We start from the raw sequence: 18262 nt of genomic DNA, 5'->3' as shown, positions 1-18262 counted from the left end.
CAACATGCAAAGACCCAGGTGAAGGCAGAGAACTATAGAGGCTTTGGCATTACAGGCCAGTCCCAAACCTGGCGCATGCGGAGCCCTGGGTTCGAATGAAAATAAATAAATGAAAACATAAAGGTGCTGTGTCCAACTACGCCTAGAACATAAATATTAAAAAAATAAATAAAACAGAGATATGGATTAAGTGTGAAGTCCTCCAACTCCTCAACACCCCGAAAGACTAAACAGGTAAGAAAACAGGACTTGAGACAACGTGGCTCGTCTGGCTGGGGATGTACTGCCCTGTGTGTGTGTCAGTGATATATTTTACTTAAATCTTGCATACCAAAGGTCTCTTTTAGTATTCTGCTGTCATATATAACAAAGCAGAATTAAAAAAAAAAAAAAAAAAGAAGTCTTTTTAAGCCACACTAGTAAAAGGAACCCTGCCACCACTATGGGCCTCTTTGAAAGGTACAGGAAAGTAAGAACCCGGGTTTATCAACAGCTGTGAGTTGAGACAAAGAGTTTGCAAAAAAAAAAAAAAAAAAAAGATCTTTGAATGAATGCAGGAGAAACCTCTGGAAAGCAAGTCCTACCTTTTACTGGTTAGGTTCGGGCCTATTCAATTTCCATATTAGGCTAAAACCCCAAACCACACAGATAAATAGAACCAGCTATACTATTTATCTAAGAAATAAAACTAGAAATACAGGAAGTTCTGACTTAGTGTCACATAATGGTTGCCAATTACACAGCGGTGGCTCTGGAAAACCAGCACATCAGCCCACGAGGAGATACCATCAAGGAAACAGCATCACAGAAATTATATTTTATCTTGAAAAGTGCAGTCCTCGGTTTTTTTTTTTTTTTTCTTGAGCCCGATGTTTTGATGTTGACTGAGTTCATGGCAAGAAGAGCCATAGGCTTTTGCAATGTTCACTTGTGAATTTTTTAAGTTGACAACCTTAAAATGCTCATTTGAGCCTGAAAAGGCGGGTTTCAATGTAGATTTCACACATCACAGATTAGGGGTGGGAAAAAGAAACCCACAGTCAGAGTAATTTAAGGATGATAAATTGTATACGATAACTTGCAACTGTTACCTATTAACTTAGAAGAAGCTGAAAGTTGGGTGGACTCCACTCAGCCTGAGATAGAAAAGGCGATGTAATCATCTTAGAAAACGCTAAGAAGGAAGCCAGCCAGAAAGGACAGAGAGAGAAAAGGGTCAAACGGACAAGATGGACCTGCGGCATTTACATCCACCTTCCTTTCTGGCATAAAGCGGAGACCTAAGATCTGGCTGATAATGGGAGCCGCCTTCTCTCTAGAGTCCCAGCCTCTGGAGCGCGTACTCCAGGGTCACCGTGGTCTGAAACGAGAACAGAAGCATCTTACTTTGGTAGTCTTGGAGCTTCAGGTCATATTTATAATCAGGCACCAACGGATCAGCTCTCGTGAATGGGATGTCTTCGTAGTGGGGGGCGGAAATGCTGGAGAAGTCCACGGTGGTGAAGGGTTTGATGTCGAAGGAGCGGGAGTGGTCATCCATCATGGAGAGGTCCATGGAGCTGATCCCAAAGTTGGTGGGCCAGAACGGCATCTCTGTGTCAACCATGGTGATTTCTGAAATGGCAAAGAGAAGGCTTAGGAAGCCAGGGCCTGGAGAGCAGAGCCGTCTTCTAAAGACCCACAGAGAGGGGGCACACAGAGAGACGCTGGCCAGGCAGTCTCATCCACGTTATGAGAACACAAACACAATCTTTTTTTGGGGGGTGGTACTGGGGATTGAACCCAGGGGCACTCAACCACTGAGCCCCATCCCCAGCCCTATTTTGTATTTTATTTAGAGACAGGGGCTCACTGAGTTGCTTAGTGCCTCACTTTTGCCGAGGCTGGCTTGGAACTTGCTATCCTCCTGCCTCAGCCTCCCGAGCCACTGGAATTATAGGCATGCACCACCATGCCCAGCTATACAACCACATTCTTAATGCAATGGGGGTCGTTTTATGATAAGCAGGAAGTTACGTGTACCAGGGCACCCTAAAAGACACCCCCATAATAGTTGCATACAGCATATCCACATAAATGTCATATAACACTGTTCTCATCATTCTCTAAGTAAGATCATCAATTGACTCTGGGTGTGGTGGTGCACCTCTGTAATCCCAATGCCTCAGGAGGCTGAGGCAGGAGGATGGCAAGTTTAAGGTCAGCCTCAGCAACTTAGTAAGACTTTGTCTCAAAATAGAAAATAAAAAGGACTGAGGATGCAGCTCAGTGGTAGCCCACCTCTGGGCTCAATCCTCAGTACCAAAAGAAAAAAAATATCATCAATTAAGTCTGTTAATAGATATGTTTAATCTATTTATAAAGTTTTCCCACCTTTATTGAGGTATAACTAAAAATAAAAAATCCTATATTTAAGATATGGAATGTGATATTTTAAATTATATATACATTATAAAATGACTATCACAATCAAGCTAATTAACATATTCATCATTGAAGTGAGAACACTTAAGATTGATTCTCTTATGAAATCTCAAGGTAAACAATTCAGTATTCTTAACTCTAGTCATTTTGCTGTACACTGGGTTTTCCAGAACTTATTCATACTGTATCACTGAAACATTGGCCAACATCTCCCCATTTCCCCCACCTCTAAGTCCCTGACAATCTCCATTTCACTCTCTGCTTCCATGAGTAGTTTTTAAAACAAGATTCCAAATATAAGTGAGACCATGCAGTGTTTTTCTTTCTGCATCTGGCTTATTTCCCTTAGCACAATAATAAGAATCTTCTTTTTGAAGGATGTATAGTATTCCATCACTCAGGCATGTTCACTGATTTTTTTTTTTTTAAAACCCATTCATTTGTCTACAGACACTTAGGTTGATTTCATATCTTGGCTGCTGTGAATGGAGCTGCAATGGCCAGGGAGTGCAGGTATCCCCTCAACATACTGATTTCAGTTCTTTGGATATATACCCAGAAGGGGAATTGCTGGATCATGTGGTAGTTCTACTTTTAATTTTCTGAGGAACCTCTATTCTGTTTTCCACAATGGCTGCACCAATTTACATTCCCACCAATAGTTTGTAAGAGTTTCTTTTTTCCTACATTCTTGCCAACGCTGAATCTCTTTCTTCTTTTTCCTAGCAGCCATTCTAACAGGAGTGAGGTGCTATGTCTAACTGAACCTTTGGTCTGCATTTCCCTGATGATTAGAGATTTTTGAATATCTCTTCATATAACTGATGGCCATTTGTATGTCATCCTTTGAGAAAGGGTTGTCCAGATCCTTTGCCTGTTTTTAAGACGGGTTGTCTTTTATGCTGTCGATCTGAGTTTCTTACATATCAACCCCACTACCAATTATACAGTTTGCAAAATTTTCTCTCCCATTCTGTAGGTTGTCTCTTTATTCTGTTCGTTGTTTCCTTCTCTGGGCAAAAGGTTTTTATTGTTTTGATGCGATCTGTTAACAATTATTTTTAAAGAGCATAGGTTTCTAGGACAGTTTTGTGTTTTTTTCCTTAAAATTAAAACCCTAAATATTTTTCTCTTTAGGATGAAAATTTTGTTATTCTATTTGTGTTTTAAATGCTTTTGTATTTGAGTTGCTAAGTTAAATTATGTGCATTTATTCAACAGCATTCTAAAATAATTTGTTCTTAAGGTAATACTATAATCAATCTTTTAGAAAAGCTCCCTTCTGCACTATGAACAATTACTCAAATATTTATCTTTTTGAGGGGATACAGCTTTTTTTCAGACGAGAAAGTTTTCCCCATATAGAGAACAGGCAGGTGAATATGTAATATGTGAGAAAATGTCAAAGTCAGAATCTGGTCCCCCAGCATCAACTTAGCTCATCCCCCAAAGGAAACACAAACAAAACAGAGAAGAATACAAAAAACAATATAAAAGACGAACAGAGAGCCAGGTATAGCAGTGCATACCTAATCTCGGCGGCTCAGGAGGCTGAGGCAGGAGGATTGCCAGTCAGAGGCCAGCCTCGGCAATTTAGTGAGACCCTCAGCAGTTTATAAAAAAATAAAAAGAGCTGGGGATGTGGCTCGGTGGTAGAGCTTCCCTGGGATCAATGGCCCCCATACAAAAGACAAAGGAGAAAAGGCTTCAAAATAACTACTTCCATGAATTTACCTGCTCATGATGCCACAGGCCATGTGCATTTTTCTAAATCTGATTTGTTAACACAGCAAGTGAACTGAAACCCTGACCAGTTGGGTTCCAAGTACTCTGTGTGAACTTATGTGAGCCTCTGGTGAGTGTAGACTTCAAACTGTGGTATAGCAGCTACTGGACTGACTTGGTTTACCTGAAACTAGTCCACTATTCAAAGGGGTGTGGAGAAAAGCAGCCACTGAAATATGTTAAGTGTTAGCTCTGGTAGATGCACTGGTGAACTTCAGGAGGGTTAAACCCGAATGCAAAGAAACAAATGCTCTTAGATCCCAAGGATCCTGGAATCCGAGAGGTCTGTCTTGTTTGCAGGTATGTCTGCGCCTTCTAACAAAGCTCATAAAACACTTATCAAATACTCATTGATTAACTAATAAAATGAACGATTAACTAATAAAATGAACTAATAAAATAAACGAAATCCTAGCTGAAGGGGCAGGGGAGGAGAGAAGCAATGGATTGATGAACGCCACCTTTTATCCTGTGTAATCTGAGGTCCTGGGTTCACTCCATGGAGAAGATGGTGGGATTAGGAAAGTCAAATCACTTGCTCAAGATTCATGAGCTAGAAACGTTGAGATTCAAACTCAAGAGGGACCCAGAAACCCTGTTCTGTCCTCTCATTGATAAAAAAAGATTGATAGAGCAAGAGCCACGCTCCTCGGGGTATCTGGGAATGGGCCTCTTGCTTTTTCCCAGCAAACAGAGAGCGAAGGAATCTGCTCTCAAAGGCAAACTCTGGCCTGAGACTCAAGATTTCAGTTGTGGTCGGCATAAGAGAAACAAAGCGCCTTAAACAGACAAATCAGAAGACCGGTCCTGTGATGTGCTCCGGAGCCTCGAGAGGGGCTCATCAGGCACCGTTTGGGCTCCCGTGTCTGAATGGCTACGTAATAAGCACCCAAACAACCTTCAGTTATCTGTGTTGCCGTGTAAACAGCACACACCAGCAAGAGGAATGTGATAGCTGAAAGGTGGTACTGGGTCTCAATGACATTCAGGGGGGGGAAAAAAAAACCCTGTGTTCCTAATAACAGAGGCATCCATCCAACTGTGGCCTGTTTCAAAATTCATTGAAACTGGCCCAACTTGAGTCACACTGTTCACTTTGCCCGCCTCTGCGGCCTGCTCCATTATTTTTTGGGGGGTGGCGTGTACCAAGGATTGAACTCAGGGGAACTTGACCACGGAGCCCCCTCCCCAGCCCTATTTTGTATTTTATTGAGAGACAGGGGCTCACTGGGTTGCTTAGGGCCTCGATTTTGCAGAGGCTGGCTTTGAACCTTCGATCCTCCTGCCTCAGCCTCCCCGGGCTTGCACCACTGTGCCCGGCCTGCATTGCTGCATTCTTATTTCTCTGTTAGTTTTTCTTAGTGTCAGTTATTTCCCTACTCAAGGATCTGTCTCTTGTTGAGACCTGTCATAGCTTCAAAGGTGAGTTTATCAGCTGTTTCTCAGTGAGGCCCACTGCAAAGCACCTGAGTGTGAAGAAGGTGAAGTTGAAGGTGGATTGTGTGCCTTTGTGTGAACACTGGACATGGGAAATAAGGAGGCCAAAATCGTAGGAGTGCAGGAGACATGGGTCATTCATTATTTTACTGGCTGACTTTTGTTTCGTTTTGTGATCGACGACTCCAGTGACTCCCTGTAACGCAAAGTCATGCTTCTTCACGCAGGAATTGCATCCCCGGGGGTTTGTCTGTTTTGCTGGAAAATTCTGGGGAAAATTTTTTAACGCGAAAATAGCCACTTATGTGTCAGGGAATAGAGTGAAAAGTTCATGTGAGTTCTACGATGAAATATGAAGCTTCTAAAATAATTTGTACTTGTAGTACATTGTGTGGCCAGAAGGATTTAAAAAAGAAATAATAGACCTTACTTTTTTTAGAGCAGTTTTTTTTTTCCCCTCCAAAAGAGCTATTTTAGGTTTACATAAAATTGAGCATAGAGGTCCTAGATACCTTCTCCCTGCCTAGATACCCTCTCTCCCCTCCTCAACAAGACAGTTAGGTCTTCCCTATTTTTAACATCCTGCACCTCTGTAGTACTTGTTACAACAGACGAACTGATTCTGATACGCCATTATGAACAGAACTCTGCAGTTTATATTAGGCTTATTCTGTGCCTTGTACAGTTCTATGAATTTTGATAAAAGCATAATGACATCCAACACCACTGCAGTGTCATACAGAATTATTTCAGTGTCTTAAACATGCCCTGGGCGCCATCTCGTCATTCTCCCCTCCTTCCCTCAAAGAATGCTTGCTTGCTTTATTTATTTATTATTTTTTGGTACCAGGAATTGAGCCCAGGGATGTTTAACCACTAAGCCACACCCCCCCCCCCCCAGCCTTTTTTATTTTGAGACAGGGTCTGGCTAAGTTGCTGAGGGCCTCTCTAAGTTGCTGAGGCTGGCCTCAAACGTGTGATCCTTCTGCCTCAGACTCCTGAGCTGCTAGGAATATAGGCATGTGCTACCGTGTCCAGCCAGAATGCCGTATTATTGTTCTCTACTGTCTTGGGCACATCGGAAAAGTGGATCTCCATAATAAATGACCATGTCTTAGCTTGGCATTCAAGGCCCCCCTACACCACCCTAACGTACCTTTTCTCTCTTATATTCCTCTGCTTATCCCAGACAGGTGAAGCCTAGAATGCTGTTTTTGCTATTTTCTTCTTGTTTGTTTTATTTTTATTTATTGATTGATTGATCTGTGGTGCTGGGGATCAAACCCCGTGCTTCGTGCGTGAGGGGCAAGCACTCTCATCATTGAGACACATGCCCAGCCCCACAGGTTCAAGATGCCCTGCTCCGGTCTGTTCACGCAGGATCCCTTCCCCTCATCTCTGCAGACTGCAATCCTACCTGTCTTGCAAAGCCCAGGTCAAGTGCTAATTCCTCCATGAATCAATCCTCCAACTTAAAAATACTCTCCATTCTCTGTCTTGCCCCAGCATTTTCTCCCTCCTTTAACTCTGACATGATGACTGATTTGGATTCGTATCTCCACCTGGACATGGCCCGTCTGGAGCAAAGGAGAGCAGCTTCTTAATCAGCTTTTCCTCCCGTCCTTAGTTGGTGGTTGTTACTAAATGCCTGCCAATGGGATGATTCTATCTTATAGAGAGAAGCAGACTGGGTTTTCGTTTTGCTGTGAGATAAAGATTCCTTCTCAGTGGTTTAGTTGTGCAAGATGAAGCTCCCCACCAGCCAATATGTCAGTCTTCAATATTGTAAATAAAATACAATATAATCCCCCCACCCATTGCTTATCAAAAGAGAATCGGGATCCTGTAAGGTTTTCTTTTTCTTTCTCTTTTTGTGGTGCTGGGGACGGAACCCAGGGCCTTGCACATGCTAGGCAAGCACTCTCCCCCCGAGCTTCACCCCCAGCTCATGTTTTCTCATTTTTTTCTAAAAAGAAAGGACAAAATAAGAAACGAAACCAAACCAAAGCTTGGCTCTCGGTCTCTCTGAAAACATCCCGCTCCAGTGCTTCTTCTCCCTTCCCCCTTTCCTTTATCGGGGACACCTTGACCTAAGCAACAGGGCCGCAGTGATGGAGGCAGGGTGGGTTTCCTGGATGTCTTATTTTTATTTTGACTTAGAAATGGGTCCAGGAAGCCTGCTTCTCATTTTGTGTCTAGAAAACATAAGCTTCTGTCGCTGCCAAGCTGTAAGTGGAGGGGGCGTATTTGGTGACTCTGTGCAGCCACCCAGGAAAGAGCACAGGACCCAGATATCTGCAGGAAGAGCCGCTCTCTTCAGGGACCAGCGAGAGTCTTAGCTTTCCCGCTGGGTGACGCGGGTCGTGCTACTTCGAGGTGCCTCCATCAGTTTCACCTCCTCTGGTGGATTTCAAGCAGGCCAGAGTCTTGGGGCTGTCCTCATGGGCAAGGACATGAATTTCCTGCCATTTCTGCTCGACCTTCAAACTTGGCTTTGGACTCAGTCGTGGTCAGTGGGCCGTCTTGCCACGCTGACCCTGGAGCGCAATGGATTTCAAACGAAAATAGGATGGATTTCATGCAAGAATAAAGTCACTTCTGGAATCTGACAGGCAGCACCGTTTGGGAAAGTGGCAGTGGGTCAGAAGAGGTGCTCAGTACAAACTGAGCACCAGAACTGTGGGGCTTATCTCTGGGGTTTTCTATGGTCCCTTGTGAAGAGGAAAGAGACTATTAGAATAGGATGGGAAAATGATCAGAATAGCTGGGGAGTAGCCCTGGGTGTCATTCGATGGTAGACACTCTCCTGACACATTTGAGGCTCTGGGACCAATCCCCAGAGCATGCTCTCTCTCTCTCTCTCTCTCTCTCTCTCTCTCTCTCTCTCTCTCACACACACACACACACACACACACACATACACACACGCATGCACGCACACGTGCATGTAGCTACAGAAATGTTACCTCTCCTTTAATATTTGCATTAGTTAATATTAACAGAACTCTAAATCTTTGCTAAAGATCGTGCCAAAATACTGTATTTGAATTGTCTCATTTGATCCTCGTAATAGCCCTATGAATCAGCTACCCTTAGAATTCTAACTAAAAGAAAAGGAAACTCAGGTTGGGGAGCTGGCTCTGGGGCAGAGCACTTGCTGAGTGCACGTGAGGCCCTGGGTTTGATCCCCAGCACTGCAAAAAGGAAAGAAAAGGAGAAGAAAGGAAAGGACAAGGTGGGGGGGAGGGAAGGGAAGGAAGGAATGAGAGAGAGAGAGAGAGAGAGAGAACACTAAGGCACAGACACCAAGCAGATAGTTGGGCACTGATGGTAAAAGCTCAATATCCACACTTAACCTTGTACAGTAAATAATATTGATGAGAAAAACACATCCCTTCCTGATCTTCCACTTTTATATTAAAAACAATTGGTTTTACTAAACTGTCACTCAAGACCTGTGCTGGGCCAAGACCTGTGTGATCTAAATAGTAACTCAGAGGGCTGGGGATGTGGCTCAAGTGGTAGCGCGCTCGCCTGGCATGCGTGCGGCCCGGGTTCGATCCTCAGCACCACATACCAACAAAGATGTTGTGTCCGCCGAGAACTAAAAAAATAAATATTAAAAATTAAAAAAAAAAAGAGTGACTCAGAAACGTGCTTAGCTGGGCACTGAGACTGTGTGGTGGGGAAAAAACCTTTCATAGAATCTCAAAAACTTGGTAGCCTTGTTAGAAATGACCTTCACAAGACACTGAACGACTGGTTTTCAATCTCCTCTTGTTTGCTTCAGTGACATGTCATGGTACTCGTGAATAAATATGGTTCCAACTGATCTATCCAGCCAGTCCCTCCTTACTGAAGAGTGTAAATCATTTTGCAGTATAAATGGATCTGGGGATTATCTGATTCCTCTCCCATCATGATAGCCAACATCCAGAGACAGAAATCCTCCTGAAATACTAGAAAAGGCCTTTTTGAGATGATCTAAGTTCCTCATTGGACAGAGGAAAGAAAACCAGGACAGAAGGAGAGGCTAAGAATGCGACTTTTCTGTCTCTGGCCCAGCACGACATGATGAGGTGGTTACTGTATCTAAATATGTCGAAAAAGGCACTTGGAAGCTCTGCCAATTTTCATACATCCAGGTCTGTTTGGCCTTAACTAGTTGATATGTGTGAATGACATCAAATTTTAAAACTCTTATGCAAGAAATCCTTTACCAGATGGCAGATTATAACCGAAGAAAACGCAGAAGAAACAGGGTCTGACACAGAATTGGTTTCCTTAACAAAAATAATGCACTCTGAATTAAGCCAAAGGTTTAAGGAACGGTCTTAAGTAGTCTAATAAAGCAAGTGTCATGTTGGGCCAAGTTTTTACACAAGAAGTACAATACGCCTATCATCTTTGGTTTTCTCCAGGTTGACTCTTCAACTGTGACGAAGGAAGGAGCCGGTATCATGTCGCATGCCCTGGGTTCCAATGATGCCTTAGAGGTTGCCCCTTTAGTGAGTTCACTGTGCCTCACTATCCCCATCTGTAAAATAGCAGCACTGCCTGTCTCCTACAGCTGTTAGGAGCACTATCGGCAGACACAATAGATGGAAGGCAACTAGCCCAGGTTCAGATACTTAGTAAGTTCTCAATAAACAGTGGTGGTGGTGATTGTTGGATATACTAGTAGCCAGAGTCCTAGCGTCATTCAAAAGGTGGGCTAAAAGCCTCCAACGCCACCATAGGGGACAGGAAGAGGAAGAAACGCCAGCAAAGTCCTATTGTTCCAACAGGACCACACCTAAAACAGATGTCCTGTTTTCAAGATGTCTGGAAAAGGAGAGCCCCAGGCTTCTTCTCCGTGTTACTCACTGGAGGGCTTAACTGCTCTTCTGTCGCCAGGACAGTCTCATCTGGCCTTGCCCCAGCCATGTCATATGTATGCTAAAGAGGTTCTTTAAAGAATAATGAAAAAAAAAAATGGGTGGCAGTCAAATTCAGGAAAGGCTAGATCAAGCCAGGTGAAGTAGGTGAAGTAAGACTCAGACTGCCTTTACCATTTTGCCAAAGAAAGTTGAAAGGTGTGATGTTGACCACCCGCTTTCCTTTAACTTTAGAATGAATAAAGCCAAGGATTCATAATGGTTTCAACAATAAAACACAAGATGATGCCAAGAGGAATTACTGTGGACCAACACCCTTTCTAGAAAAATCACTGTAAAAAACTCCCGGGTAGTAGGGAGACCCATATAAAGGCTCGAGAACCAGAATAGCACTGAACATCTCAACAGTCACTCTGAAAGCTAGCAAATCAATAGGACAATGCTTTACAAAGTAGAGAAGAAAATAATTTACAATTTACAAATTTCTGGGCAGGGTACCAGGGATTGAACCCAGGGGTGATCTACCATTGAGCTACCTCCCCAGCCCCCTCTTTAAAAATGGTTCCTCATGGTTCAAATTAGGATTCATTCTGACAAAATTATAGATGCATGGAATATAATTTGCTCTGATGAAGACCCCAATCCTTCTTATTTTTTTTTTTTTTTTATTTTGAGACAGGATCTTTCTTGCTAAATTGCCAATTCTGCCTCGAATTTGTGATCCTCCTCCCTCAGCCTCCTGGAGTTCCTGGGATTACAGGTGGGTGCCACTGTGCCCTGCCCAGTTTAGAACTGCAAACCATCAACGAGTATGAGAGTAGAATAAAGGCATTTTCAGAAACATGAGGTCTCTCGTGTTGTACTCTTTCACACACAGGAAGCAAAGGCTCAAAACACAGAGGTGCAGGAAGTCCAGGACTGTACATGTACAGTAGTCTCAAAAGGAGGAGGAGGAAGCAGAATGTCTTGTGGGATGATCCAAGAAACGACCACCCCATTCCTCATAAAACTGTCCACTTTTAAGAGCTGTTAGTATTCCGTCAGGGTTCAAGATGAACTTGGTGATCGTATAAAGACAAGAAAAGATAGCAGGGCATGGTGGCACATGCCTATACCCCCAGGGACTCGAGAGGCTGAGGCAGGAGGATTGCAAGTTCAAACCCAGCCTTAGCAATTAAGTGAGTCCCTGAGCAATTTAGTGAGATCCAGTCTTTAAATAAAAAGTTAAAAGGGCTGGGGATGTGGCTCAGTGGTGAAGCACCCTGGGGTTCAATCCTTGGTACCAAGAAAAAAAAATTAACTCCAGAAAAACAAATAGCTATATAACACAGAAAACAGAACTCTAGTACTGCTTGGCCCAACTGCAAGTCCTCTGTAAGCACAGACAACTGACCCAACACAAAATTACGAGTAGCGACAGAGTGAAGCTGGGGTTTAGGAGGAATGTGTGTCTGGGGAAAGGGTCTGTGTTGATAGAGGACTAAATTCTTATCTTCTACTGCAGGAAGTTAATGGGCAATGAGTACAGTTTACAAAATATCAAATACAAGCATGCTATTCTAAAGAAATAGAGGTGAAGGTCTGAAATCCTTGCCTCCAAGGAGTGGACACTGGTTGTGGCACTGAGAATCACAGTTTTTCCTCCTGGTACTGGGGATTGAACCCTGGGGTGCTCTACCACTGGGCTACATCCCCAGCCCTTTTTATTTTACCTTTTGAGACTGGGTCTTGCTAAGTTGCTGAGACTGGCCTCAAATTTGGGATTCTCCTGCCTCAGCCTCCTCAGTTGCTGTTATTATAGGCATGTGCCACCGCACCAGGTTGAGGATCACAAATTTTTTTTAAAATTTTATTTATTTTATTTTATTTTTTGGTAAGTGGGTTCAAACCCAGGGGTGCTTAACCACTAAGCTAAAGCCGCATTCCTTTTTATTTTTGATTTTGAGACAGGGCCTCACTAAGTTGCTGAGGCCAGTCTCCAACTTGAGATCCTCCTGTCTCAGCCTCCTGAGTTGCTGAGATTACAGGCATGCACCACTACGCTCAGCTGAAGATTGCGATTATTTATCAAGGGTTTTATATTATTTGATTTTGGAAGATCATACACAGGCTGGGGATATGTCTCAGTGGTTGGACCCTTGCCTGGCATGTATGAGGCCCTGGGTTCCATCCCCAGCACCGCAACAAAACAAAACAAACCAAAAAAACTACATATAAGTATTACTTTGATAAAAAGTAAAAATCAAGCTAAATATCTTTTAAAAAAATCCTTTTGGAGCTGGAAATTGAACCCCAGGCCTCAGGCATGTGTGTATATCATATGTATTCCTTATTACTCTACTGCTGAGCTAAATTCTATCAGTCCCCTAAATTCTATAAATTCACTCCTTATCCTTCAACGATATTATGAGTTTTTCTGTTTAGTAAAGGAGAAAAAAGACTCTGAATCCCATTAGCAGAACTATAATTTAATAATAGTAGCTAGCTAACAATTTTTAAGCACTAATTATATGACTGGCATTGTACCTTATATCTGTCCTACATGTGATTTTGTACATATTAATATATATATGTATATGTATAATGTACAAATAAAACAGTCCTGGGGGTTATGTACAATTGTTTTTTAAAAAAATTTTTTCTTTTAGATGTAGATGGACACAATAACTTTATTTTATTTATTTTTATGTGGTGCTGAGGCTCGAACCCAGACCTCACACATGCTAGGCAAGTGCTTAACCACTGAGCCACAACCCCAGCCCGAAAACTATTTTCTTAATCACTTAATAGGATTAAAAAATAAGACATAAAGAGTTAAATGATTTGCCCAATGTTACATAGTTAATTTGTATTAATCCTGAGATTTGAATTTTGTTGTGGTTTCTCTGAATATAGAACTCCTTATTTTGGATACAATGAATTAAGAAAAGCTTTACAAATGAATTCTTTGGTGTGTCAATTGTTTCTTTAATATAATACATTTCATTCTGCTGCCTAGTTAGACTATATTAAAACCAAATCCAGTGTTCTGCTGTTAGATTTCCCACTGATAGGTTTGACAGAGACTGCAACATACCAGTATGTATCTCTACCTGCACATTTCTTTATAATAAACCAGAATATCTCACAGCAAATCTTCAAATTCAGATCTACAAAGTCTTAGAGAAGGTCTGGGCTTATCACTAGCCTTAGAGAAGATTCTGCTCATTTATGATCTTTAGAAGTTCATTTTTTCTTGCATGGGTCACATCTTGCTTGGAAAAGTTGCCTAAGCCAGTCCTGAGGTATTGGGTGAGGAAAAATGATAGGAAAACACTCTCATTCATATTAACCACCTCCTTTGCTTCTTTAGCTAGATAGTCACGTCCTCTTCTCATTGTGGCCAAACCAGCTCAAACATAGTTCTTTTGTTAAGACTACCTTCACGTGTTTCTATAGGGAGATGTTATTAAGGATCTAATCAGGACTAAGGCTAACTGTTGAACAGTTTACTCTGGTTGAGTGGAAATTCCTATTTTGCCAAGTACACAGTGGCCACAAGTGAAGAATGGTACTCATTCCGAAATGAAAGAGGAGAGACATCACTACAGATCTCACAGACATTCAAAGGATAATGGGCTGGGGCTGTAGCTCAGTGGGAAAGCACAAGTTTAGCATTGAACTCTCAGTTCAATCTTCAATACCAAGCGAACAAACAAAAAGGATAATATGAAACATCATGAACAACTCTATGTCCACAAATTCAGATGACATGGATCCATTCCTTGAAAGACACAATCTGTCAGAACTCTTACAAGAAATAGAGAATCTGAAGAGCCTTATAGCTACTAAAGAAATTGAACCTGCCAGGTGCAGTGGCACACACCTGTAATCCCAATAACTGGGGAGGCTGATACAGGAGGATCACAAGATTGAGGCCATTCTGGGCAACTTAGTGAGATCCTGTCTCAAAATAAAAAATAAAAAGGACTGGGGATGTAGTTCAGTGGGAATGTACCCCTGGGTTTTATCCTCAGTTTAAAAAAGGAAGGAAGGAAGGAAGGAAGGAAGGAAGGAAGGAAGGAAGGAAGGAAGGAAGGAAGAAATTGAACCAGCAATAATAACCTCCCCAAACAGAAAGCACCTGGCAAGATGCATTCATTGGTGAATTCTATCAAACACTGAAGGAAGAAATTATACCAATTCTGTTTAATCTCTTTCAGAAAATGGAGGCAGAAGGAATAGCTGATAACTCATTCCATGAAGTCAGCATTATCCTAATACCAAAATAAGACAAATACATTACAAAAACCCCCCCAAACCATAAACCAAACTCTTAAGAAGATAGATACAAAAATCCTCAATAAAATATTAACAAACGGAACCCAATAATGTATAAGAAGAATTATATACCATGACCAAGTGAGATTTATCCCAGGAAGGCTAGGATGGTTAAACATTCAAATGTCAATTAATGTAATGCATCCTATCATTAGGCTGAGGAAGAAAAAGTGCATGATCCTATCAACAGATTTCAAAAAACAATCTGACAAAATCCAAGACCCATGCATGATAAAAATTCTCAGCAAACTAGAATACACACAAAAAAACTTGTAGTTAAACATCATACTTAGGGTTACGAACTCAAGCCTTCCTGCTAAGACCACGAATGAGGCAGGGATACCCCTTCTCACTACTTGTTTTCAACATGGTGCTGGGAGTTCTAGCTAATATAATAAGATCTGAAAAGGAAATAAAAGGTACATAGATTGGGAGGAAGAAATAAAAAAATCTTTGTTTGCAAATGATCTGATCAGCTATATAGTAAATCTGAAAGAATCAATAGCAATGAAAAACTTTCCTGAAACTAATAAGAAATTATAGGAAGCCGGCTAGATATGAAGTTAATATACAAAAGTCAACCCAGGTGTGGTGGCATGTGGCTGTTGTCCCAGCTACTTGAGAGGCTGAGGCAGAAGGATTGTTTGAGCTTACAAGGTTGAGACCCCATCTCAAAAAAAAAAAAAAAAAAAAATTGCTTTTTTTTTATATGCCAGCAATGAACAAGTAAAATTTGAAATTAAAAACATTTTACCATTTATATTAGATCCCCCAAAAGGAAATACTTAGATGCAAGTCTAAAAAAATGTACAAAACATATATGAGGAAAATTATAAAACTGATGAAAGATATCAAAAAACTTTAAAAAATGGAGATATTCCATGTTCACGAATAGGAAAACTTAACATTATCAAGATATCAGTTAGTGTTGACTTGATCTATAGATTCACCACAATCCTAATCAAACTCTCAGCAAATTATACTGTGGGTATCAATGAATTGGTTCTAAAGTTTATATGGAGAAGTAAAAGACCCAGAGGAGCCAACTCCATATTGAAGGAGAAAAATGAAGAAGATCTACACTCTCCACCTTTAAGACTCATTATAAAGCTACGGTCATCAAGATAGGGTCGTACTCCAACAGAACAGACAGAAAGGTCAGAGGAACAGGAGGAGAGCCCGGAAATAGACACGTTCAAGGGCAGTCGACTGAACTTTGTCAAGGAGCAAGGGCAATACAAGAAATAGAAGGTAGTCTTTCCAATAAATGATGCTGGAGCAAGTTGGATAGGGACATACAAAAATGGTGGATATCCACATATTCCCTTCGTAAAAGTCAACTCAAAATTGAACACAGATCTAAATGTAAAATGTAAAACCATCAGGTTCATCAAAGGTGACATGGGGAAACCTAGATGGCCTTGGGTATGGTGATGATTTTTTTAGATATAACGTGAGCCATGGAAGATATAATTGATGAGCTAAACTTATTAAAATGAAAAATTTTTTTTGGCACAAAGTAATGTCAAGAGAATGAGGAGCCAAATCACAGAATGGAAGAAAAAATGTGAACCCACCCCCTATCTGTGAAAGGACTGCTGTCCAAAATATATAAAGAACCCTTAAAACTTGACAAGGAAATGAACAACCTGATTAGAAAATGGACCAAAGATCTGAACACACAACACACCAAAGAAGATAAAATCTTCAACATCACCTGTCATTAGGGAGTTGCAAATTAATGAGACACTACTGCACACTTATCAGAATGCCCAAAGCCCCAAACACTGACAGTACCAAATGCTGACAAGGGTACAGAGCAAATAGGTGCTCTCATTTAATGCTGGGGGGAATGCAAGATGGGCCAGACACTTTGAGGGACAGTTTGGTGATTTCTCACAAAACCAGACATTTTCCTACCCCACAAACCATCAACTGCACTCCTTGGTATTTACCCAAATGAACAGAAATACAAAAATAATTGCTAAAACCTAGAAGCAACCAAGACAGCCTTCAGTAGATGAATGGATAAACATCCAGATGATGAAATATTTAGTCCCGGGAGAAAGGATCTACCAAGTCACAAAAAGACGTGGAGGAAAGTTACATGCCTGTTACCAAGTGAAAGAGGCCAATCAGAAACTGGTACAGACTGCAAGGTTCCAACTAGGTGACATTCCGGATAAGGTATAACTCTGGAGGGAGGAAAAGCATCCATGGTTCCCAGGGGTTAAGGGGAGGAGCACAAAGGATTGTGAGGGCAGAGAAAGGATTCTGTGTGCTACTGTAAGAGTGGATACCTGTTCATACCTTTTGTTCAAACCCACAGAATGCCCATGGCCTGGAGTGAACCCCAAGGTCAGCTATGAACTCTGGGTGATCAAGATGCGTCCCTGATGTTGATTCACCAATAGAAACAAACGTTCCACTCTGATGGGGGCTGCTGACCTTGCGTGGGGAGGGGTGGGAAGCCTACTGGAATGAGAAGGGGGAAGAGGAATGGAAATGAAGTGACAAAAGCCATACTGAAGGACAGTCGGTCGCGGCTCAGAAAGGAGGGAGCCCCTAGAGTTCTACCAGATCCTTCTCTTCTCTGCCCACCTCTCAACCACTGCAAAGGACACCCCACAGCCCAGCCTGGGGAGAGGGCTAGGGGGCTCTCAATAGCACTTGACCGCTGAAGCTCCGACAGCAGCTTGGGATCATCTGGAGGGGAAAGCCGCTCCCGTTCCTCAGAGCTGTTTAGTCTGAGAACCAATTATGTGATCCACTGTGCGCTTTTGGTTTTCGATGCATTGTGCCAAGCGCCCTTCATGTGAAGACAATGGTCTCCAGCCAAACAGACAACTGAGAACCCAAGTGTCAAAACAGATGCAGCCAGACTACGAGTAGTTCTGGGCTGACTGGCAGATTGTCTCTAGCTATTTTCTTAAAATGCATTATAATGTGATATTAGAGTATCCACAGAAAGCATTTGTTCATATTTTTAGTCTTCCTCCTGGGCTATTATAACATCACCGGAAACATCCTATATGAAAATGTTTGATGTCATTCAACATCCACTCATGATTTTATTTTTATTATTTATTTATTTATTTTTGGTGCCGGGGATTGAATCCAGAGGTGTTTAATCACTGAGCAACAACCCCAGTCCTTTTTTTAAAAATATTTTTTTAGTTGTTGATGGACTTTATTGTCTTCATTTTTATGTGGTGCTGAGGATCAAACCCAGCGCCTCATGCATGCTACCACTGAGTCACAATCCCAGCACCCACCCCGAGTCCTTTTTATATTTTGAGTCAGGGTCTTGCTAAGTTGCTGAGGCTATTTGCAATCCTCCTGCCTCAGCCTCCAGAGTCGTTGAGATTACAGGCATGCACCAACCATGCCCAGCTCAATCACAATTTTAGAAAGATCTC

The 18262-nt window shown here is 41.9% G+C and overlaps 1 protein-coding gene across 5 annotated transcripts in view; it reads right to left on the bottom strand.

Annotated features, from left to right (window-relative positions):
- The window catches only part of PPARG (peroxisome proliferator activated receptor gamma), a 139255-nt gene that overhangs the window by 45788 nt on the left and 75205 nt on the right, over window positions 1-18262 (bottom strand). For all 5 annotated transcript variants that reach the window (XM_081276298.1, XM_081276296.1, XM_081276295.1 and 2 more), the window contains one exon: window positions 1387-1614. In XM_081276298.1, the coding sequence (XP_081132424.1) occupies window positions 1387-1606 (220 nt within the window). In that variant the 5' untranslated portion in view covers window positions 1607-1614. The remainder of the gene's footprint in view (window positions 1-1386; window positions 1615-18262) is intronic.

The sequence above is a fragment of the Spermophilus citellus genome, assembly GCF_964194105.1.
Source record: "Spermophilus citellus genome assembly, chromosome: 19".
NCBI lineage: Eukaryota > Metazoa > Chordata > Mammalia > Rodentia > Sciuridae > Spermophilus > Spermophilus citellus.
This window is presented reverse-complemented; position numbering and strand designations above follow the sequence as displayed.